Source organism: Heptranchias perlo, chromosome 2 (genome assembly GCF_035084215.1).
Source record: "Heptranchias perlo isolate sHepPer1 chromosome 2, sHepPer1.hap1, whole genome shotgun sequence".
NCBI lineage: Eukaryota > Metazoa > Chordata > Chondrichthyes > Hexanchiformes > Hexanchidae > Heptranchias > Heptranchias perlo.
In genome coordinates, this window is record NC_090326.1 from 116,307,610 (window position 1) to 116,332,549 (window position 24,940).

At 43.8% G+C, this 24,940-nt stretch overlaps 1 protein-coding gene across 5 annotated transcripts in view; it reads left to right on the plus strand.

Moving 5' to 3' along the window:
* kat2b (K(lysine) acetyltransferase 2B) overlaps positions 1–24,940 on the plus strand; it is an 81,513-nt gene that overhangs the window by 49,352 nt on the left and 7,221 nt on the right. For 2 of the 5 annotated variants that reach the window (XM_068006214.1, XM_068006233.1), the window contains 5 exons: positions 2,035–2,145; positions 3,855–3,998; positions 19,762–19,894; positions 20,014–20,050; positions 24,836–24,899. In XM_068006214.1, coding sequence (XP_067862315.1) covers positions 2,035–2,145; positions 3,855–3,998; positions 19,762–19,894; positions 20,014–20,050; positions 24,836–24,899 — 489 coding nt within the window. Of the gene's footprint in view, positions 1–2,034; positions 2,146–3,854; positions 3,999–19,761; positions 19,895–20,013; positions 20,051–20,769; positions 20,872–24,835; positions 24,900–24,940 lie in introns of all 5 variants that reach the window. The other 3 variants (XR_010967226.1, XR_010967227.1, XM_068006224.1) reach the window with 3 other exon arrangements.

Below are 24,940 nucleotides of genomic sequence, written 5' to 3' on the forward strand. Positions count from 1 at the left end.
GGTGATGTGCCTAACTGGGTGACATGGACATGTTGGGCCGAAGGGCCTGTTTCCATGTTGTAAACTTCTATGATTCTATGGTTGAATAGCTGCCAGTGTGTGTGTCCTGTGAGTTGTGGGTGTGCGGCTTGCAACAGTGGTAATGTGTAAGAGTGAGAGGAAGCATCTGATTGGAAGAGTTGAGTACTGATGGATAGAGTTTGTTGGTATGGGGGTGATGAGGGGTGTAGTGTGTGGAGCAGTGGATGCGGCTAGTGGTGCAGTTAGTAGGAGATGCCACTTGACAATTGACCTCACTCACCTTGACCACTCGTGTCAAAGCATTGAACATTTTCCTGCACTGCATCCATATTCGTGGTGCTATGCACCTGGCATTGAGTTCATCCCCCGCTGCCTCAGGAGCATATGTCTGAGGGCCTCTTGCCCCCCTCCCCAGATATAGGATGCCTCTCCTTCTGTCCACCTCTTGCACCAAGAACTCTAGTGCATCATCAGAGTTACCTTGGTGTACGCTCTCTCGCAAGCCTGGTACAAACTCAGATCGGCAGATTGGTGAGGTCTGGCGTGCAGATTGGAGGAAGTGGGATTAAGTAGTGCGCAACCTTTATTCAATGTTTTAACATAACTCATCAGTTTATAAACATAGGGGCGGGACCTGCATCTGTGTTTTACGTGTGCGATGTCTGATCTCAGTTCAGACTCCGTGCAGACAGCAGACTGATATTTTCAGCAAATTACAGGTACCGGCTACCTTTAAGAGATCTTGAGAGACATCTGCCCTTTAAGAGATTGGGGCTCCCCCTGCTGGTGGAAAGTGTGAATTGCATTGAATCCTTGTGTCAATGCTGCTTGAAGGTAAATCCTCAGGCCCGACGAAAGTCTCATCCTGCCTGCGCAGGGACCATCGGGCGCGTGTTAATAGCAGATCACGCTGCCCGCGCCCAAAAATAGGCCCTATCCAATTTTCTTTCCCTTCTAACTCTTTATATTGCACCCGTCCTCTATAAGAGTAGCAAGCTCTCTTCAATTTAGTTTCCTGGTTTAATAATTACATCTGAACTATGCTAGAATGAACACATGGCAAACATGGCTGAAAATCTTGAAGAGTAAGTTACTTATTTTAAGTCAAGAACATAAGAATTGCTGCAGCTGCACTTTAGTATTCCAGATCCAAAATGTCCATGTAGAATACAAGCAGTAAAGCTGCCATTCTGTGGATCTCTTTCTAGATAATATTGATGATAAATACTGCTTCTGTTCTCTGTGGTACCGAAGCAGGAATTTTATCCCATTGTTGCCTAGAACTCTGTCCTTGTGTGCAGAGGTTCAAATATAGCGGTTTTTTAAAATTAACGCTGATCATTCATATTTCTCTATTTTCCCCTGGTCGTCCTCCTCCTCCGGATGGTGTTGGTTCCTTGGTAGTGTACAATTCCACAAGCATCATGCATCCTCCAGCACTTCGCCTACATGGCCATTTTCCGTGTAAATCTAGTGAGCATTGGCACGCTATTCGATTGTTGGAAGTGTTACAATTGCAAATATTCCTCTGTCTTCAACCTACATCCACACAGGTGCACTTTACAGAAGGGGTTATTGGTTAGAAATTGCAAGCAGGTAATCTGGCTGATTTACCCCTCCCAAGGCAAGGAATGGTGAGGCCAGTTGTAGTGTCCCGTGCCACCCCAACTGAGATCAGCTAACTAAACGTAGACCAAGAATTGAACCTAGTTTGTATGGCTGAGTTAAAAGCTAACTTTACCAACTGAGCTGCAAATAAAGGTGCAAACCATTAGCAACCAGCAGTGTCAAATTCACAAGCCTCCTTCTTCACTGTTGAACCCTGTTATGCCACCTTCTTTAAAAATAAATTATGGAAGTATTAAAATCTTTCTCCTGTAAAGATGTTTGAGACGTGCTTCAATACATGAGCAGTGCTATATAAATGTGAATTATTGTTTAAAAAAAACTATTAATGGCAAATCAAGCTTAGAATTTTGTTCTTTACCAAGTGGTTAAATGTTTATTCTTTAGGGCTATGGAACACATCTAATGAATCACTTGAAGGAATATCACATCAAACATAACATTCTAAACTTCCTCACTTATGCAGATGAATATGCAATTGGCTACTTCAAAAAGCAGGTATGTAGTTTTGTTGTCTATATACTCTGAGGAGCATAGAAACATTGAGTATTACAGTGGGAACATGCATATACAATTACTGATGAGAAATCTAGATAACATGTTGGAACAAGACATTGCAATTTCCATATAGAATAATTAACTGGATTTTTTTTTACAATACAACACTCCTAAACCTTTTACATGCATATATTGGAGAGTCAGCAATCAAAGTAGAGTTACTTACCCATGTAGGATATAGGTACTGTGAAAAATTCACAGTATGTTGAATGCAGCTGTGCTGCACTTAATGCCCCATTCCCGCTCAGATTCTGTCCACTGTCACATTTCCTGGGGCCTTCAAAACAGGTGGAAGCCTCATTACTTCATGCAGAATTATTATTGTGGGTCCAGAAGAAGCAGATGTGGTCCTCCACACTCCTCAGGAGTGGTGTAGGCTGCTGCCGCTCAGAGCTCCTCCCCCCACCTCACCCCCCACTTTCTGCAGTTGGTGCCTGGACCTATCTACATGCCTGATGGCCGCTTCAGATCCAGGTCACCCAATATTGCACTGTCCTAGAGCTGGCGGCCTGCAGCGGGACACCTGTACAGGGCGTTTAGCTTGCCTGTGGCATGGTAATGTGGCCCGGTTCTCGAAATGGTTTGGGCCTCCTGCCAGCAGGAACGGATAGGTGTTCCACCTGCTGCCTGCCCGTTCCATGTCTGGAGTTAATATCTACCCCCTTAGTCTGATGTTTCAGATCTTCTACGTCTCAAGAATATAAAATATCAGAATACATCTGCACAGATATTTCCATTAACAAAATGTGGGGAGGAATTGAAAAAATGATGTAAGCATTTATGCTGTTTATCTGTGGGTTCTTCCGCTGAAGTTAAGGCGGACAAGCGGGACAACTGCAGCGAAAATTCATCCCCAGGGAGTTTAGTACAGCAAGAAAACAGAGCTGTCCCAGGTAGGGTGAGGTGTTCATGTGTATTGATGTATTGGTGGCTTTAGTGCCAAAAGAAAGGTGTAACCGTCCTGCTTCACCTAACCAAGGATAATAGTTCTGTTGTTTGCCATATGCTATCAATTTAAAAATATTAACATATTTCTAAATTCATTGAAGAGAAATTTACATTCCAATTTCAAAATAAAATAAAATATGCACTGTTTAATTCAACCAAATTAATTAGATTCAGTGGGTCATTGTTCTGAATGGGCTGATTGATTAAGTGCAGCCAGAACAGCTGCCTCACTGGGCACTGCTGTTAATCATCAGTTACTGTCAACAGGCATATGGATGAGGCCTATAAAAGCATGCAAAATTGATCCTAGACTAACCCCATTGGGATTGCACACAATTTACATTCATCTGGACCTAGAGGTAGCCCGTGCAAATAAACTAAATGCAGTTGCAGTTATCAATATATCCTATAATCTCTCGGGGTGTGTAAATCTTGCCATCTGATACAATTTGTAAATCTAAAGCTATTCAATTAAATAACTGGAACTAAAATTCATCCAAATTAATTATTTTACATCTGAGAGATTAGTGATTATTGTCACATTGTCAAAAGAGCGTACCACGTTTGTCAACAAGCTTCAGAAAAGTTTAAAGTTATTAAAAATAGTTCTCAACATAATTGAGTTTGAGCAAATTGACATTTTTTTTGTTATGTACATTGGATGCCAAAAAGAAAAATAGTGATATTCTGTATTGTTTCAGGGATTCTCTAAGGATATAAAAGTTCCAAAAGTGAGGTATGTTGGTTACATTAAAGATTACGAAGGTGCCACTCTGATGGGATGTGAGCTGAATCCACGGATCCCATACACTGAATTCTCTGTGATCATAAAGAAACAGAAAGAGGTGAATGCTTGTGTATTTGTTGCTGATGTTTTACTCCTGATTAGTTAGTAAACAATACAGTGTTTCCACCATGTCCTCGCAGGGAGATTCGCTAGTGCTGTGGGGGATGGACACCAAGATGTAGCATTGGAAAGGAGAAACAAGCGGCACAAAGGATCAACGCAGAAAGATAGCATTAGAACAAGTAATAGTACAGTATTAGGTGGGATCAGACTAAGAGAGAGTACAAGAAAGTCTAAGACTGGTTTGCAGTGCATGTGTGTAAACGCATGAAGTGTGGTAAACAAGGTTGGTGAGCTGCAGGTGTAAATAGCCACATGGGAATACAATGTCGTGGCGATAACGGAAGACCTGGCTCAAAAAACGGCAGGATTGGATACTAAATATTCCTGGATACAAGGTGTTCAGGAAAGATAGGGAAGGAAAGAAAGGAGGTGGTGGGGGGCGGTGGCAGTATTTATTAAGGAGAATATTGCAGTGCTGGAGAGAGGGGATGTCCTGGAGGCGTCAAGGACAGAATCTATTTGGTTAGAGTTAAGAAATAAAACAGGTGCCATTACACTACTAGTTGGTGGCTTATTCTATAGGCCACCAACTAGTGGGAAGGATATAGAAGAGCAAATTTTTTAGGGAAATTACAGAGAGGTGCAAAAGCTATAGAGTAGTGATAATGGGGGACTTCAACTATCCTAATATAGACTGGGATAACAATAATAGTAAGGAGCAAAGAGGGGGAAGAATTTGTTCAGGATGACTTTCTTAACCAGTACGCTTCCGGCCCAACGAGGAAGGCGGCATTGCTGGACTTGGTTCTAGGGAATGAGGTGGGCCAAGTGGAGCAAGTGTCAGTGGGGAGCATTTAGGGAGCAGCGATCATAGTATCATAAGCTTTAGATTAGCTATGGAAAAGGACACAGACCACTCTAAAGTAAAAATACTTAATTGGAGGAGGGCAAATTTCAATGGGATGAGAACAGATCTGGCCTGGGTAAATTGGAATCAAAGATTAACAGGCAAAACTATAATTGAAAAATGGGTGGCCTTTAAAGAGGAGGTGGTTCGGGTACAGTCTAGGCACATTTCCACAAAGCAGAAAGGTAGGGCAACTAAAGCCAGAGCTCCCTGGATGACAAAAGAGAGTGAGTAAGAGTGAGTAAAAAAGGGGCATATGACAGATGTCAGGTTGATAACACAAGTGAGAACCAGGCTGAATATGAAAAGTTCAGAAGGGAAGTGAAAAAGGAAATAAGAGGGGCAAAGAGAGAGTATGAGAATAGACTGGCGGCCAACATAAAAGGGAATCCAAAAGTCTTCTACATGCATGTAAACAGTAAACGGGTAATAGAGGAGGGGTGGGGCCGATTAGGGAACATAAAGGAGATCTACTCATGGAGGCAGAGGGGATGGCCAAGGTACTAAATGAGTACTTTGCATCTGTTTTTACCAAGGAAGCAGATGCTGCCAGAGTCTCAGTAAAGGAAGATATAGTTGAGATACCGGATGGGCTAAAATTGATGAAGAGGTACTAGAAAGGCTAGCTGTTCTTAAAGTAGATAGTCACCTGGTCTGGATGGGATGCATCCTAGGTTGCTGAGGGAAGTAAGGGTGGAAATTGTGGAGGTACTGGCCATAATCTTCCAAACATCCGAAGATTCGGGAGTGGTGCCAGAGGACTGGAGAATTGCAAATGTTACACCCTTGTTCAAAAAAGGGTGTAAGGATAAACCCTGCAACTATAGGCCAGTCAGTTTAACCTCAGTGGTGGGGAAACTTTTAGAAACGATAATCCAGGACAGAATTAGCAGTCACTTGGACGAGCGTGGATTGATATGGGAAAGCCAGCACGGATTTGTTAAAGGCAAATTGTGCTTAACTAACCTGATAGTTTTTTGATGAGGTAACAGAGGGTGGATGAGGGCAATGCAGTTGATGTGGTGCATATGGACTTTCAAAAGGCGTTTGATAAAGTGCCACATGGTAGGCTCATCATCAAGATTGCAGCCCATGGAATAAAGGGGGCAGTAGAAACATGGATACAGAATTGGCTAAGTGACAGGAAACAGAGAGTAGTGGTGAACGGTTGTTTTTTGAACTGGAGGGAGGTGTACAGTGGTGTTCCCCAGGGGTCAGTGCTGGGACCACTGCTTTTCTTGATGTACATTAATGACTTGGACTTGGGTGTACAGGGCACAATTTCAAAATTTGCAGAACTCACAAAACTTGGAAGGGTAGTGAACAGTGAAGAGGATAGCGATTAGAGTTCAAGTGGATATAGACAGGCTGATGGCATGGGCGGACACATGGCAAACGAAATTTAACGCAGAAAAATGCGAAGTGATACATTTCAGTAGGAATATAAACTAGAGGGCACAACTCTAAAAGGGGGACAGGAACAGAGAGATCTGGGGGTATATGTGCACAAATCGTTGAGGGTGGCTGGGCAGGTTGAGAAAGCTGTTTGAAAAGCATATGGGATCCTGGACTTTATAAATAGAGGCATAGAGTACAAAAGTATGGAAGTCATGCTGAACCTTTATAAAACACTGGTTCGGCCACAATTGGAGTATTGTGTCCAGTTCTGGGAACCGCACTTTAGGAAAGTTGTGAAGGCCTTAGAGAGGGTGCAGAAGAGATTTACTAGAACAATTCCAGGGATGAGGGACTTTAGTTACGTGGATAGACTAGAGAAGCTGGTGTTGCTCTCCTTAGAACAGTGACGGTTGCGAGGAGATTTGATAGAGGTATTCAAAATCATGAAGGGTCTAGACAGAATAGATAGAGAGAAACTGTTCCCATTGGCAGAAGGGTCAAGAACCAGAGGACATAGATTTAATGTGATTGGCAAAAGAACCAAAGGTGATATGAGGAAAAACTTTTTTACACAGCGAGTGGTTAGGATCTGAAATGCACTGCCTGAGGGGGGTGGTGGAGGCAGATTCAATCGTGGCCTTCGAAAGAGAACTGGATAAGTACTTGAAAGTAAAAAATCTGCAGGGCTATGGGGATAGGGCAGGGGAGTGGGACTAGCTGGATTGCTTTTGCATAGAGCCAGCTTGGACTTGATGGGCCGAATGGCCTCCTTCCGTGCTATGACCTTTCTATGATTCTATGATCTGCCCATAAAGTAAGCAGTCAAAATACCAATTTAAACCTGTATTTATGTTTGAATCCAATGAACTCTGATTGCTATTAACCTATATTTGCTTTGTCCTGCTGCCTTGTATTAAGTCATAAAAACATCAATAGTGGTTTATAGTTTATTGTTCATCAGATAAAAGCAATGTCCTAGTCACAGATTTTGCCTTTTTCAGAAGTTTATCTTCAATTCCCAAAAATGGTTAATGTTGAAAACTGATTACTGGGAAATAAAATCTGTATAATTTACTACAAATCATCACTCAATGTACTGCCAATGATTATGTCATCCTCTTCCTGTAGAGACCCCTATTTCTTTCTCCCAGTTTCTGTGAATCATCTACCCTGTGACTCCACCTTCTGCAGCAAAGCTTCTGAAATGCCCTCTTTTTTCAACCATGGTTTTCCCTTGACCGTGCTTAACTGTGTTTGTCCCATTTCCAGGCCTCTACTTTCAATCTTTTACAACAATAACAGCCCCCCTTCCCCCAACCCCATTGTCCTCACTTTCTGCTCCACCAGCGTCTGCATTCACCAGATTATATTCTACCACTTACAACACAATCCCATCATCAAGCATGCATTCCTTTCCTCTCTTGTCTGGAATGCCTTTAATCATCCTTCCAGCACATTTTCCCCTGGCATTCTCCACTGCAACTGCAGCAGATGTAACATAGAATAGAATCATAGAATCATAGAAGTTTACAACATGGAAACAGGCCCTTCGGCCCAACATGTCCATGTCGCCCAGTTTATACCACTAAGCTAGTCCCAATTGCCTGCACTTGGCCCATATCCCTCTATACCCATCTTACCCATGTAACTGTCCAAATGCTTTTTAAAAGACAAATTTATACCCGCCTCTACTACTGCCTCTGGCAGCTCGTTCCAGACACTCACCACCCTTTGAGTGAAAAAATTGCCCCTCTGGACCCTTTTGTATCTCTCCCATCTCACCTTAAAAAACATCTTTCCAATCACCTCTTATACCATTATACAGGGCCCCAAGCACTCCTTCCTCTAATCTAATATAGTGTATTCATCCTTCACAGTGTGCTCTCCTCTATATTGAGGAGGTCAAAAGCAGCTTATGCGACCACTTTGCCAATCACCTCATTTCTGCATGTCTGCACGTATGACCAAGACCTTCCTGTGGCTTGCCACTTTAAGTCCCCTTCACATTTCCTACTATGACCATTCTGTCTTCAACCTCCCACACGGCTCCAAACAAACTCAATGTAAACCAGGAACAGTGTCTCATATTTCTCCTGGGTGCTCTGCAGATCTCTAATCTGAAATTTAGAGTTTAGCTATATCTACCATTTTTCTTTGGTAGGGCGAGGTGGGTTGATACAATTCTGTCATGGTCCAGAGTGGGGGTTCTTTGTTAGTGTTGGCTTTTTTTTAAACCTTTTTAGACTGATGGACCTACTATGTGTTTTTCCAGAATTACCTGTTTCCATTTAGACCTCACTCAGCAGCTTAGCTATTCGCACATACTTTTGTTCTTCTCATCTCTTTTCATTGCCTCACTAAGATTATCTCTTATCAGGATCCTGCTTCTCTATGAAGCAGGTTGCAAGTAATTCAATCCCTTAATGTGGGAACCAATGACATAGGAAGGAAAAGGGTCAAGGTCTTGCAGTCAGAGTTTCAGGAGCTAGGGAGGAAGTTAAAAAGCAGGATCTCAAAGGTAGTAATCTCTGGATTACTCCCAGTGCAACGGGCTAGTGAGTATAGGAATATACTCACTAGTACTATTATAGTACTGGAAAGGGATGATGTCATTTTGGGGTGAAAGACAGAATCTACTTGGTTAGAATTAAGGAACAATAGAGGAGCTATTATGCTACTGGGTGGAGAAATAGGATAAGACAGGTTAATGCGTAGCTGGAGCAATGGTGCAGGAGGAAGGGCTTCAGATGCCTGGGGCATTGGGACCAGTTCTGGGGCAGGAGGGATCTGTTCAAGATGTACGGATTGCACCTCAACAGAGCTGGGACCAATGTCCTCGTGCGGAGGTTATCTAGTGGTGTGGGGGAGGGTTTAAACTAATTTGGCAGGGGGGTGGGCACCAGGATGAAACATCAGGGAGGAGAAACAAGGCGCACAGAGGACTGGGAGGGACAAGTAACACTAGAGTAAAAAATAGTTCAGAAATAGGAGGGATCAGACAGGGGGGCAAATGTGAGGCAGTCTAAGATGAGATGTAAATGCACGTAGCGTAGTAAATAAGGTCGGTGAGCTGCAGGCTGAAGTCGCCACATGGGACTATGATATAATGGCAATAACAGAGACCTGGCTCAAAGAAGGGGAGGATTGGGTACTTAATATCCCTGTCTACAAGGTATTCAGGAAAGATAGGGAAGGAAAGAAAGTGGGGGGGTGGGGGGTGGGAGTTTTGATCAAAGAAACTATTATAGTACTGGAAAGGGATGATGTCATTTTGGGGTGAAAGACAGAATCTACTTGGTTAGAATTAAGGAACAATAGAGGAGCTATTATGCTACTGGGTGTATATTATAGGCCAACAAATAGTAGGAGGGCGATAGAGGAGAACATTTGCAGGCAAATTATAGAAAGTTGCAAGAACTGTAGAGTAATGATAATGGGGGACTTCAATTATCCCTATATAGACTGGGACAGGAACAGTGTAAAGGGCAAAGAGGGGGAGGAATTCCTGAAATATGTTCGAGAACTTCCTCGAACAGTCTGTTTCCAGCCCAACCAGGAAGGAAACACTGCTGGATCTAGTTCTGGGGAATGAAGTAGGGCAGGTGGAGCATGTTTCAGAGGGAGAGCATTTGGGAAACAGTGATCATAATATCATTAGGTTTAGAATAGTTATGGAAAAGGACAAGGAACAATCAATGTGAAAATGCTTAACTGGAGGAGGGCAAATTTCAATGAGTTAAAAAGGGATCTTGCTCAGATGGATTGGAATCAAAAATTGGTAGGCAAAACAATAATTGAACAATTGGAGGCCTTTAGGGACACATTGGTTCGGGTACAAAGTAGACACATCCCGACGAGTGGGAAAGAAAAGGGATCCAAAGCTAGAACTCCCTGGATGACTAAAGATATAGAGATTAAAATAAAATAGAAATAGGATGGCTTATGACAAATGTAAGGTTCATAATACAGTAGAGAACCAGGGTGAATACAGAAAGTACAGAGAAGATCTAAAAAAGGGAATAAGAGGGGCAAAGAGAGTGTATGAGAATAGATTAGCAACTAACATAAAAAGGAACCCAAAAGTCTTATATAAAAATATAAACAGTAAAAGGGTAGTCAAAGGGAGTGTGGGACCAATTAGAGACAAAAAAGGAGATTTTCTTGTGGAGGCAGAGGGCACGGTGAGGCACTAAATGAATACTTTGCATCGCCTTCATTAGAGAAGAGGAAGCTGCCATTATAGCAGTAAAGGAAGAGGTAGTAGCGATATCGGATATGATAAAAATAGATAAAGAGGAGGTACTTAAAAGATTGGCAGTACTCAAAGTGGAAAAGTCACCCAGTCCAGATGGGATGCATCCTAATATACTGATGGAAGTAAGGGTGGAAATTGCGGAGGCTTTGGCCACAATCTTGCAATCTTCCTTAGATATGGGGATGGTGCCAGAGGACTGGAGGATTGCAAATGTTACACCCCTGTTCAAAAAAGGGGAGAGGGATAAACCCGGCAATTATAGGCCAGTCAGCCTAACATTGGTGGTGGGGAAACCTTTAGAGACAATAATCCAGGACAAAAATAATTGGCACTTGGAAAAGTATGGGCTAATAAATGAAAGTCAGCACAGATTTGTTAAGGGAAAATCGTGTTTGACTAACTTGATTGAGTTCTTTGATAAAGTAACAGAGATGGTTGATGAGGGTAGTGTTGTTGGTGTTGTGTAAATGGACTTTCAAAAGGCATTTGATGAAGTACCGCATAATAGACTTGTTCGCAAAATTAAAGTCTGTGGGATTAAAGGGACAGTGCAGCGTGGATACAAAATTGACTAGGGGACAGAAAGCAGACAGTAATGGTGTACGGTTGTTTATCAGATTGGAGGGAAGTATACAGTGGTGTTCCCCAGGGGTCAGTATTAGGACCACTGCTGTTTTTAATATATATTAATGACCTGGATTTGGGTATAATTTCAAAGTTTGCAGATGACACGAAACTCTGAAATGTAGTAAACAATGTGGAGGATAGTAACAGACTTCAAGAGGACACAGACAGATTAGTGAAAAGGGCAGACACATGGCAGATGAAATTTAAAGTGTGCAGTGATGCATTTTGGTAGGAAGAATGAGGAGAGGCAATATAAATTAAATGGTACAATTTTAAAGGGGGTGCAGGAACAGAGAGACCTGGGGGTGTCCATACACAAATCCTGAAGGTGGCAGGACAAACTGAGAAATAAAAACAGAAAATGCTGGAAAAGCTCAGCAAGAGAGGCAGCATCTGTGGAGAAAGAAACAGAGTTAACATTTCAGGTTGAAGACCTTTCGTCAGAACCGGAAGATGTTAAAGAGTTAAAGTTTTTAAGCAAGTACAGAGCTTGGGAAAGGGGAGGGAAGAATAAAAGGGAAGGTCTATGATAGGGTAGAGGGCAAAAGTGATTAAATGACAAAAGGGATTTTGGTGCAAGGCAAGGAGGGTGGTAATGGGACAGGTTAAGAAACAAAAGATGGGTCTAGAGCAGCTGTAAATGGCAACATCAGAACCGTAACCAGCAGCTGCAGTCCAATAAATAAAAAAAGAGGGAAAAAATGGGAGCAGTGGTTATCATCTGAAGTTATTGAAATCAGTGTTGAGTCCAGAAGGTTGTAAAGTGCCGAAACGAAAGATGAGGTGCTGTTCCTCGAGTTTCCGTTGAGCTTCATTGGAACAGTGTAAGAGGCCGAGGACAGAGAGGTCAGAGTGGGAGTGGGACGGGGAATTAAAATGGCAAGTGACCGGCAGGTCAGGGTCACACTTGCAGACTGAGCGGAGGTGTTCAGCAAAGTGATCACCCAATCTGCGTTTGGTCTCCCCAGTGTAAAGGAGACCACATTATGTGCCGTGAATACAATATACTAATTTGAAAGATGTACAAGTAAATCACTGTTTCATCTAGAAGGAGTGTTTGGGGCCCTGGACGGTGGGAAGGGAGGAGGTGAAAGGGCGGGTGTTGCATCTCCAGCATTCGCACAGGAAGGTGCCACGGGGAGGAGAGCAGGTGTTAGGTGTGATGGAAGAGTGGATTAGGGTGTCACGGAGGGAGTGGTCTCTTCGGAATGCTGAAAGGGAAGATACGTTTGGTGGTGGGATCGCACTGGAGGTGGCGGAAATGGCGGAGGATGATACGTTGAATGTGGAGGCTGGTGGGATGGAAGGTGAAAACAAGGGGGTCCCTATCATGGTACTGGGAGGGAGGGGAAGGGGTGAGGGTGGAAGGATGGGAAATAGGACGGACAAGGTCGAGGGTCCTGTCAACTACAGTGGAGGGGAATCCTCAGTTGAGGAAAAAGGAAGACATATCGGAAGCACTGGTGTGGAAGGTGGCATCATTAGAACAGATGCGATGGAGACGGAGAAACTGGGAGAGGGGAATAGAGTCCTTACAGGAAGCGGGGTGGGAGGAAGTGTAATCAAAGTAGCTGTCGGAGTCAGCAAGCTTATAATAGATATTGGTCGACAGCCTATCCCCTGAAATGGAGTTAGATAAATCGAGGAAGGGAAGAGTCGGAGATGGACCATGTGAAGGCGAGGGAAGGGTGGAAATTGGAAGCAAAGTTGATGAAATTTTCCAGTTCGGGGAGAGAGCAGGAAACGGCACTGTGGTCTCCTTTACATTGGGGAGACCAAACGCAGAGTGTCCTGGAAAAAAAGGCAAGGGAGGGGATCTGAGTAGGACTGGAACAAGGAATGTTCCGCGTATCCCACAAAAAGGCAGGCATAGCTGGGACCCATACAGGTTCCCATAGCGAGACCTTTTTATTTGGGGAAGTGAGTGGAGTCAAAGGAGAAGTTGTTCAACGCAAGAACAAGTTCAGCCAGGCGGAGGAGGGTGATGGTGGATGGGGACTGGTTGGGCCTCCATTCAAGGAAGAAGCGGAGGGCCTGCAGGCGTAGAGGGACTGGACGTCCATGGTGAAAAGGAGACTGTTAAGGCTTTTAAAAAAAAAATTTGTTCATGGGATGTGGGTGTCACTGGCAAGGCCAGCATTTATTGCCCATCCCTAATTACCCTTGAGAAGGTGGTGGTGAGCCGCCTTCTTGAACTACTGCAGTCCGTGTGGTGAAGGTTCTCCCACAGTGCTGTTAGGTAGGGAGTTCCAGGATTTTGACCCAGCGAGGATGAAGGAACGGTGCTATTTTTCCAAGTCGGGATGGTGTGTGACTTGGAGGGGAACATGCAGGTGTTGTTCCCATGTGCCTGCTGCCCTTGTCCTTCTAGATGGTAGAGGTCGCGGGTTTGGGAGGTGCTGTCGAAGAAGCCTTGGCGAGTTGCTGCAGTGCATCCTGTGGATGGTACACACTGCAGCCACGGTGCGCCGGTGGTGAAGGGAGTTAATGTTTAGGGTGGTGGATGGGGTGCCAATTAAGTGGGTTGCTTTGTCCTGGATGGTGTCAAGCTTCTAGAGTGTTGTTGGAGTTGCACTCATCCAGGCAAGTAGAGAGTATTCCATGACACTCTTGACTTGTGCCTTGTAGATGGTAGAAAGGCTTTGGGGAGTCAGGAGGTGAGTCACTTGCTGCTGAATACCCAGCCTCTGACCTGCTCTTGTAGCCACAGTATTTATGTGGCTGGTCCAGTTAAGTTTCTGGTCAATGGTGACCCCCAGGACGTTGATAGTGGGAGATTCAGCGATGGTAATGCCATTGAATGTCATGGGGAGGTGGTTGGAGATGGTCGGAGATGGTCATTGCCTGACACTTGTCTGGCGCGAATGTTACTTGCCACTTCTCAGCCCAAGCCTGGATGCTGTCCAGGTCTTGCTGCATGCGGGCATGGACTGCGTCATTATCTGAGGGGTTGCGAATGGAACTGAACACTGTGCAATCATCAGCAAACATCCCCATTTCTGATCTTATGATGGAGGGAAGGTCATTGATGAAGCAGCTGAAGATGATTGGGCCTAGGACACTGCCCTGAGGAACTCCTGCAGCAATGTCCTGGGGCTGAGATGATTGGCCTCCAACAACCACTACCATCTTCCTGTGTGCTAGGTACGACTCCAGCCACTGGAGAGTTTTTCCCCCGACTCCCATTGACTTCAATTTTACTGGGGCTCCTTGATGCCACACTCTGTCAAATGCTGCTTTGATGTCAAGGGCCGTCACTCTCACTTCACCTCTGGAATTCAGCTCTTTTGTCCATGTTTGGACCAAGCCTGTAATGAGGTCTTGAGCCGAGTGGTCCTGGCGGAATCCAAACTGAGCAGCGGTGAGCAGGTTATTGGTGAGTAAGTGCCGCTTGCTAGCACTGTCGACGACACCGTCCATCACTTTGCTGATGATTGAGAGTAGACTGATGGGGCGGTAATTGGCCGGATTGGATTTGTCCTGCTTTTTGTGGACAGGACATACCTGGGCAATTTTCCACATTGTCGGGTGGATGCCAGTGTTGTAGCTGTACTGGAACAGTTAGGCTAGAGGCACAGCTAGTTCTGGAGCACAAGTCTTCAGCACTACAGCCGGGATGTTGTCGGGGCCCATAGCCTTTGTTGTATCCAGTGCACTCAGCTGTTTCTTGATATCACGTGGAGTGAATCGAATTGGCTGAAGACTGGCTTCCGTAATGGTGGGAATATTGGGAGGAGGCATGTGTGCCGGAAGTGTGTCCAGCTGCAGCTACTGGCTGACCGCATTTCGGAGCTGGAGCTGCGGGTGGAGTCACTGTGAAGTATCCGCGATGCTGAGATTATCGTGGATAACACGTTCAGTGAGGTGGTCACACTGCAGGTAAAGATTACGCAGGCAGAAAGGAAATGGGTGACCGCCAGGCAGAGTAAAAGGACTAGGCAGGTAGAGCAGGAGTCCACTGAGGCCATCTTCCTCTCAAACAGATATTCCACTTTGGATATTGTTGGGGGAGATGGCTTATCAGGGGAATGCAGCAAGAGCCAAGAGCACCACGAGTGACTCAGCTGCACAGGAGGAGAGGAAAAAGAATGGGAGAGCATCGTAAGGGGATTCCATCGTAAGGGGAACAGATAGGCATTTCTGCGACTGCAGACGTGACTCTAGGATGGTACGTTGCCTCCCTGGTGCTAGGGTCAAGGACGTCACGGAGCGGCTGCAGGACATTCTGAAGGGGGAGGGCGAACAGTCAGAGGTCGTGGTCCATATCGGTACCAACGACATCGGTAAAAAAAGGGATGAGGTCCTGCAAGCAGAATATAGGGAATCAGGAAATAAATTAAAAAGCAGGACCTCTAAGGTAGTAATCTCAGGATTACTCCCAGTGCCATGTGCTAGCGAGAGCAGAAATAGGAGAATAGACCAGATGAATGCGTGGCTTGAGAGATGGTGTAGGATGGAGGGTTTATATTCTTGAGGCATTGAGACCGATTCTGGGAAAGGCAGGACCTGTACAAGCTGGACTGGTTGTATCCAAGCAGAACCCAGGACCAATATCCTCGCAGGGGCATTTGCTAGTTATGTTGGGGAGGGTTTAAACTAGTATGGCAGGGGGATGAGAACCAAAGGGCAGGTACAGATAGGACAAATTCAGACCAGCAAACGGGAAGTAGAAAAGCAGTTAGTGATGTAGTTAGCGACATGGAGGCAAAAGAAGCAACGGTTAAATAGTGTTGAGCACAGGAATTTGACGGGGTTAAAGGGTATATACTTCAATGCAAGGAGTATTACAAACAAAGCTGATGAGCTAAGGGCACAGATAGTCACATGGCAGCATGATATCATTGCCATAATGGAAACCTGGCTTAAAGAGGGGGTAATTGGCAGCTCAATATCCCTGGATATAGTTTTCAGGCAGGATAGAGTGGGTGATAAAAATGGAGGGGGGGGGGTAGCATTATTGGTTGAAGAACCAATTACAGTTGTGAGAAGGAATGATATGATAAATGGATCATCAATTGAGGCCTTATGGGTTGAGCTAAGAAATAAAAAAGGGGCAGTCACACCACCAGGAGTGTACTATAGACCCCCGAATAGTGAAAGGGAGATAGAAGAACACATATGTAGGCAAATTTCTGAGTGCAAAAATAAGAGGGCAATAATTATAGGGGACTTCAACTACCCTAACATCAACTGGGATTCAAACAGAGTGAGGGGCACAGAGGGCGCAAATTTCTTGATCGGTGTCCAGGAGAACTTTTATTAGCCAGTACGTGACAAGCCCAACAAGAGGGGATGCAATTCTAGATTTAGTCCTGGGAAATGAAGATGGGCAAGTGGGTGAAGTGACAGTGGGTGACCATATTGGGGATAGTGACCACAATTCAGTTAGTTTTAGCATTATTACGGAAAAGGACAGAGTTAAATCAGGAGTAAACGTTTTAAATTGGGGGAAGGCAAATTTTACAGAATTAAGAGGTGATTTGACAGAAGTGGACTGGACACAACTACTTGAGGAGAAATCAGGGGCAAGCCAGTGGGAGGCACTAAAAAATGAAATTCTATGGGTACAATGCAGACACGTCCCCTCAAAGAAAAGGTGTGGCACTGCCAAATTTAGAGCCCCCTGGTTGCCAAGAAGTATATGGGGCAAGATAAAACAGAAAAAGAAAGCTTATGACTGTCACAGAAAACTAAATACTGCAGAAAGCCTAGAGGAGTATAGAAAGTACAGGGATGATGTTGAAAAGGAAATAAGGAAAGCAAAGAGAGAGCATGAAAAAATATTAGCTAGTAAGATTAAAGAAAACCCAAAGATGTTTTATCAGTACATTAAGAACAAGAGGATAGCTAAGGAAAATGTGGGGCCGATAAGGGATGATAAGGGTAATGTGTGTAGAAGCAGAGGATGTGGGTTGGGTTTTAAATGAATATTTTGTCTCCATATTCACAAAGGAAAGGGATGATCTGGACGTAGTAGTTAAAGAGGAGAGGTGTGAAATATTGGATAAGAGGAAGTACCAGAGGGACTGGAATCCTTGAAAGTTGATAAGTCAACAGGGCAGGATGGATTGTTTCCTAGGCTATTGAAGGAAGCCAGGGAGGAAATAGCAGATGCTCTGAGGATCATTTTTCAATCCTCACTAGATACCGGGGAGGTACCGGAGGACTGGAAGACTGCAAACGTAGTACCATCGTTTAAAAAGGGTACGATGGAAAGGCCGAACAGTTACAGGCCAGTCAGTCTCACCTGTGTGGTGGGCAAACTATTAGAATCAATACTGAGAGATAGGATAAGCTGTAATTTGGAAAGGCATGGTTTAATCATGGATAGTCAGCATGGATTTGTTCAGGGAAGGTCATGCCTTACAAATCTGATTGAATTCTTTGAGGAAGTGACAAGAAGGATTGATGAGGGCAGTGCAGTGGATGGTTGCCGACATGGATTTTAGCAAGGCATCTGACAAGGTCCCACATGGCAGACTGGTCAGAAAGGTAAAAGCCCATGGGATACAGTGAAATGTGGCAAATTGGATCCAAAATTGGCTCAGGAACAGGAAACAAAGGGTAAAAGTCAATGGAATGGAAATCCATTTCCAATGGTGTGCCACAGGGTCCCATGCTGTTTGTGGTATATATTAATGATTTGGACTTGAATGTAGGGGGCATGATTGGCAAATTTGCAGATGACACAAAAATTGGCCGTGTAGTTGATAGTGAAGAGGAAAGCTGTGGACTCCAAGAAGATATCATTGGGTTGGTGGAGTAGGTGGAAAAGTGGCAAATGGAGTTCAACCCAGAGAAGTGTGAGGTCATGCACTTGGGGAGGGCAAACAGTAAAAGGGAATATATTGAGAGGGGTAGAGGAAGTGAGAGACCTTGGAGTGCATGTGCATAGGTTCCTGAAGGTGACAGTACAGGTAGATAAGGTTGTGAAGAAGGCATACGGAATGCTCTCCGTTATTAGCCGAGGTATAGCATACAAAAGCAGGGATGTAATGATGGAACTGTATAAAACGCTGGTAAGGCCATAGCTGGAGTATTGTGCACAGTTCTGGTCACCACATTACAGGAAGGATGTTATTGCTGTGGAGAGTGCAGAGAAGATTTACAAGAATGTTGCCAGGGGTTGAAAATTGCAGCTACGAGGAGAGATTGGATAGACTGGGGTTGTTCTCCTTGGAGCAGAGGAGGCTGAGGGGAGACTTGATTGAGGTGTACAAAATTATGAGGGGCCTAGATAGAGTAGACGGGAAGTACCTGTTTCCCCTAGCGGAGAGTTGAAGAACTGGAGGACATAGATTTAAGCTGATTGGCGGAAGGATTAGAGGGGACATGAGGAAAAACTTTTTTACCCAGAGGGTGGTGGGTGTATGGAATTTGCTGCCCAAATTGGTGGTAGAGGCAGGGACCCTCAACTCTTTTAAAAAGTACCTGGACCTGCACCTAAAGTGCTGTAAGCTGCAGGGCTACGGACTGGGTGCTGGAAGGTGGGATTAGAATGGGTACCTGGTTGTTCTTTGAGCCGGATCGGACACGATGGGCCGAATGGCCCCCCCTTCTGTGCTGTATCTTTTCTATGGTTCTATTTCTATTCTGTGAGGCAGAGATGGATCATCTACTCAGCACTTCTGGCTGAAGATGGTTGCAAACGCTTCAGCCTTGTCTTTTGCACTCACATGCTGGACTCTGCCATCATTGAAGATGGGGATATTTACAAAGTCTCCTCCTCCCGTTAGTTGTTTAATTATCCTCCATGATTCACGACTGGATGTGGCAGGACTGCAGAGCTTTGATCTGATCCGTTGGTTGTGGAATCGCTTAGCTCTGTCTATAGCACGTTGCTTCCCCTGGGGAAAGTGGCAGAGGGCGTCAGAAGAGTTGCGGATGTAGGTTGGAAGAGATTGGACAAGGGGAGAAAAAATCATGAACAGTTTCGACAGATTAAATAAGGAGAAACTGTTTTCAGTGGCAGAAGGGTCAGTAACCAGTGGACACAGATTTAAGGTGATCAGCAAAAGAGCCAGAGGCGACATGAGGAAACATTGTTTTTTATGCAGCGAGTTATAATGATCTGGAATGCACTGCCTGAAAGGGTGGTGGAGTAGATTCAATTGTAAGTTTCAAAAGGCAATTGGATAAATACTCAAAGGGAAAAAATTTACAGGGCTATGGGGAAACAGCAGGGGAATGGGACGAATTGGATAGCTCTTTCAGAGCCAACACAGGCATGATGGGCTGAATGGCCTCCCCCTGTGCTGTACTTACTATGATACTATGAATTTCCTTTTAGTGATCAGTATTTCTGTTTTCACTTTCCCTTTTTTTTTTCTATGTCACCCTACAAAGGGACTTGTTTATCTTTCAGTTTCAATTCTGAACAAGGGCAACACCCATATTAACTTGTCTTTTTTCTTTACAGATGTTGATGGACTTGCTGTGTATTTCCAGAATTTTCTTATTATTTCATGTTGAATGTTTTCCTAGTGGCCATGTGTTGTATGCAGAGCACAGTAAATAAAGAAACTGTTAAAGCTATTTCTTTTCCCTAATTATGTTTCTTTCTTTTTTAAGATCATAAAAAAGTTGATAGAAAGAAAGCAAGCACAGATTCGAAAGGTGTACCCAGGACTCTCCTGCTTTAAAGAAGGAGTACGACAAATTCCTATTGAAAGTATACCTGGAATAAGTAAGCAACCTAGCACAGGTTTGAAGTATTTCCACTACTCTTTATAACAATACCAGCTTATGTTACCGAATACTTTTTAAAAATTGAACATGATTTTAATGGACTACAGCTGAATGACTGATTTAATTTATCTGCAGGGGAATCTGGATGGAAACCTAGTGGAAAAGAAAGAGGGTAAGCCTGTTTCTAAAAAGGCATAACTGTACAGCTGTCTTTTAAATAAACTGTGGTAAAGGGGGATCATATTGACACGAGGTTGAATGTGTTAAAATCGATAAAGATTGGATCAGCAATGGATAATCTAAAATTTCCTCCAATTGACCACCCCTTAGAGCAAAGCCAATGTTTTTGGCCCTCTGCATAAACTCTGCTCCTTTGTCACTGACTATTCTCCTCCCCAGCCACTCACTCAGCTGAACCAGACTGTAAAACCTTGGTGTTCTGTTCGACCCACAGCTGAACTTCAAACCTTATATATTATCCCTAACCACTGGACCAGCCACATAAATGCCATGGCTACAACAGCAGGTCAGAGGCTGGGTATTCTGTAGCAAGTGGCTCACCCCCTGACTTCCCAAAGCCTCTCCACCACCTACAAGGCACAAATCAGGAGTATGATGGAATACTCGCCACTTCCGTGGATGGGTGCAGCTGCAACTTCACTCTAGATGCTCGACACCAGGACAAAGCAGTCCACTTAATTGGTAGTGGACCGTAGCTGCAGTGTGTACTTTCTACAGGATGCACTGTAGCAAGTTGCCACAGCAGCACCTCCCAAACCTGCGACCTCCACCATCAGGAAGGACAAGAGCACCAGGTGCAAGGGAACATCATTACCTCCAAGTCACACTCCATCCTGACTGATATATATCGCCGTTCCTTCATCGTCGCAGGGTCAAAATCCTGGAACTCCCTACCTAACAGCATTGTGAGAGTACCTTCACCATATAGACTGCACCAGTTCAAGAAGGCGACTCATCACCACCTCCTCAAAGGCAAGTAGGGATGGGCAATAAATGCCGGCCTTGCCAGCAATGCCCATAATCCAAGAATGATTTTTTTTAAATGCTTACTTCACCTCCACAACATCACCCACCACTGCCTCACCTCACACCACCCCCTCCCCACTGCCGCTGAAACCCTTGAACATGCTTTTGTCACCTTTAGACTTGATTTCTCCAAAGATCTCTGAGCCTGCCTCCCATCCTCAGTTGCACTTGTTCAAAACTCAGCTGCCTGTATCCTGTCCCACACTATTACCTGCTTGCCCATGTTGATTCCCAGTACCTCAACTCATTAAATTTAAAATCCTCGTTCTTATCTTTAAGGCCTTCTGATGCCTTGTCCCATGCTATGTCTGCACTTTCTTCCAGCTTTATGTCCTGTCCCATATCCTCCAAGTTTGGCCTTCTGATCATTCTCCTCCTTTCACTCCACCATTAATGGCAGAACTTTCAGTCATCTTGGCCATACTCTCCAGAACTCCCTCCCCAGACCTCTCTGCCTCTCCATTTCTCATTCCACCTTTAAAAACCACCTCAAAACCCATCCTCTCGACCAAACCTTTGGTCACCTCTCCAACTCTTCCACCATGGCTCAGCGTCTGTTCCTTTATTGCAATCATCTATTTTCTCTCCCCTCTGCAAAGCACCTTGGGATATTTTCTATGTTAAAAGGTACTATATACAAACGTACAAAAATGTCAGACAGGAAAAACCCAGCTGGACCATCTAGCCTGTCGCATACAGTTGTGATGCCTTGTGCATCAGGTCAAAAGATTTGCTACCCACTCTGTGCCATGAAACCAGATCAAAAAACCACAGCCAATTATGGAAAAAAATTCAGAAAATTCCTCTCCTATCCCTCCAGGCAATCAAACTAGTCCATGAGCCCACATTCACCATGACATATTAACTGGTATTTACCTCTTATATGATGCGATCTCCGCCCTTGCCAGGAACCGATCCTGCTCTCTCGAAGGTGTATCATGTATCAACATCCATGGCATAATCCACAGGTCTACTATTCTCTGGGAGAAGAACCGCTGCCTACATCTAATCTGTTACTTTCCTTGCATAATTTATATGACCTCTGGCCCTCTCCAACCTATCAAATTGAATTAATCTCAGTGTGCACACAATCTAATCTCATTATTTTGTCGACCTCAATCAAATTACCCGAGTCTGTGCTTCTGTAAAGTATTAGACCTAGCTCCTTAGGAATATCTGGATACTTAAAGAAATTTTAAACTGGTTTTGCAGCAATCATTTCAAGTGCAAGCCACTTCATGCAAATTCTGGATATACACATGGAATCATCATTGAAAATGTTGAAATGGTTTCAATGAACCTTTTAAAAGTTGGGTCCAGTATACAGACTTAAATAATACTAGGAAATTGCTGATCAGTTTTTAAGCATTGCGTTTGTAATAATTTACAGGAACCGCATTCTTCACTTTTGCTCCAAAAAAAGGTTACCTACCTTGCAGGGTCTCCTTCTTTCTTAGATAGAACGTAACTTCAACACACTGCTGGAGTGGTGCCAGGCCTGGACCAGATTCTTGGAAACCACAAGGGGCGCTATTCCTTTAAGATGTCAACAGCTGGTGCTGACAAATCACATTGAATCACTGGCTCCTAGACTGTATTAAAGCGCTAAATATGCTTTGGAGCAGCTGTTACTCATAACCCAAGTTATAAATCAGAAATTATTATATGAACTCCCCAGAAGACCTGAGGTGTTCCCTGCTTGATTTAATGTCACCTGAAACAATGGAACAAAATCACATCGAATCATTGGCTCCTAGACTGTGCTAAAGCACTAAACGTGCTTTGGGCTTAACAAAACCGTGCATAATTTCTTGGGGGACCTACCTTAGTCAGTACCAATTGGTTTTGACACCTATAGGGGTGCTGTTCATTTTACAAGCACAAGTGCCATCACCGGTCAGTGGCAGCTTTGCCCAGTGATATGGATGAGGGAACTGAGGAGGTGCTGGTAAATTGCCTGATCTGCACCATCAGGGTGTCAGTTGGAGCATATGCTGCAATGTGTGTTGGCACAAAGCGGAATCTGCAGTGGCACTGTTCAGTGACTGGCACACTCTCCTGAGCCAATATTGGCTGATGCTAGACTGTCTTCTCCAAAGTAGTGGTGTTGGGTATATTGCTCAGTATTGTTTTAACTCTATTACATAGAGTTACGTAGGGTCTACAGCACAGAAATAGGCCTTTTGGCAAAACTGGTCTATGCTGGAATTTATGCTCCTCACAAACCTCCTCCCACCCCTCTTCATCTAACCCTATCAGCAAATCCTTCTATTCCTTTCTCCCTCATGTGTTTATCTAGTTTCCCCTTAAATGCATCTATGCTAGTCGCCTCAACTACTCCTTGTGGTAGCGTATTCCATTTTCTTACCACTCTCTGGGTAAAGAAGTTTCTCCTGAATTCCCTATTGGATTTATTAGTGACTATTTTATATTTATGACCTCTAGTTTCAACTCCCCCACAAATGCAAACATTTTCTCTACATCTAACGTATCAAACCCTTTCATTATCTTAAAGACCTCTATCAGGTCACCCTGGAGCTTTTCTAAAGAGAGCACCAGCCTGTTCAGCCTTTCCTGATAAGTATATCCTTTCAGTTCTGGTATCATCCTTGTGAATCTTTTTTGCACCTCCTCTAATGCCTCTATATCCTATTTATAATATGGAGACCAGAACTGTGCACGGTACTCCAAGTGTGGTCTAACTAAGGTTCGATACAAGTTTAACATAACTTCTCTGCTTTTCAATTCTATCCTTCTGGAAATGAACCCCAGTGCTTGGTTTACTTTTTTTATGGCCTTATTAACCTATGTCACTACTTGTAGTGATTTGTGTATCTGTACCGCTAGATCCCTTTGCTCCTCTACCTCATTTAGACTCGTTACCCAAGCAGTATGTGGCCTCCTTATTCTTACTATCAAAATGCACCACCTCACACTTATCTACATTGAAATTATATTGCCAATTACATGCCCGCTCTGCAAGTTTATTAACGTTGTCTTGTATTTTGTCACAGTCATCCTCAGCATTAAATATACCCCAAAATTTGGTGTCATCTGCAAATTTTGAAATTATACTTCCGATTCCCGAGTCCCAATCGTTAATGTAAATTGTGAACAACAGTGTCCCAGCACCGATAACCTGTGGAACACCACTTCCCACCTTTTGCCAGTCTGAGTAGCTACTCTTAACCCTTACTCTGTTTTCTGTTTTGTAGCTAGCATGCTATCCATTCTGGTACCCATCCCCTGACTCCACATGCTGTTACCTTGGTCATGAGTCCACTATGCAGTACTTTATTGAAGGCCTTTTGAAAATCCAAATATATTACATCTACTACATTACCCTTGTGGGTCAGAGATGCACAATGTCACATATGCTGACAACAGAAACATATTAACTGGATGTTGTATTAAAAGTAATGTATGTCAGTTTTATAATGGCTGCTTTTCAATGCAAAATCAACTAGTTTATCCAAAGTGAAATGCAGGCACTGTACATGCCACCATTGCCTTTGATATCTGCATTTACACAGCAGGAATTTTGGAATTTCAATAATATGTTCAAAGCATTGGACCTACTACTGTTATAAAGCTGAAGGTTTTCACTGCCAATAGGCTAAACTTTGTACTTGGGGTTATGAATCTTTCTAAAAAAAATATGTATTTTCAATAAAATCTCTGGGATTTCAGGTATGATTTTTTTAACTTCAAATTTTAAGGAGGGTGAATATGAAAATAGTCTAGGGCAGCAATTCAGTAAGTGATTAAATTACTGTAGCAGAATGATTTGTTGTTTTGAAATTATTTTGTTCACTTAGGTCCGTTTTTCTTTTGCTCTGGAAAATCCGAGCATTTCAATATGAGGTTCCACTGCAGTTTTTTTTTTAAAAAGTTGACCACTTTGTTTCAGAAAAGACCCCAGAGACCCGGACCAGCTTTACAATACCTTAAAGAACATCCTGCAGCAAGTAAAGGTAAAGACCAAATCTCATCTTAATGTTGACAGCCTTTTATT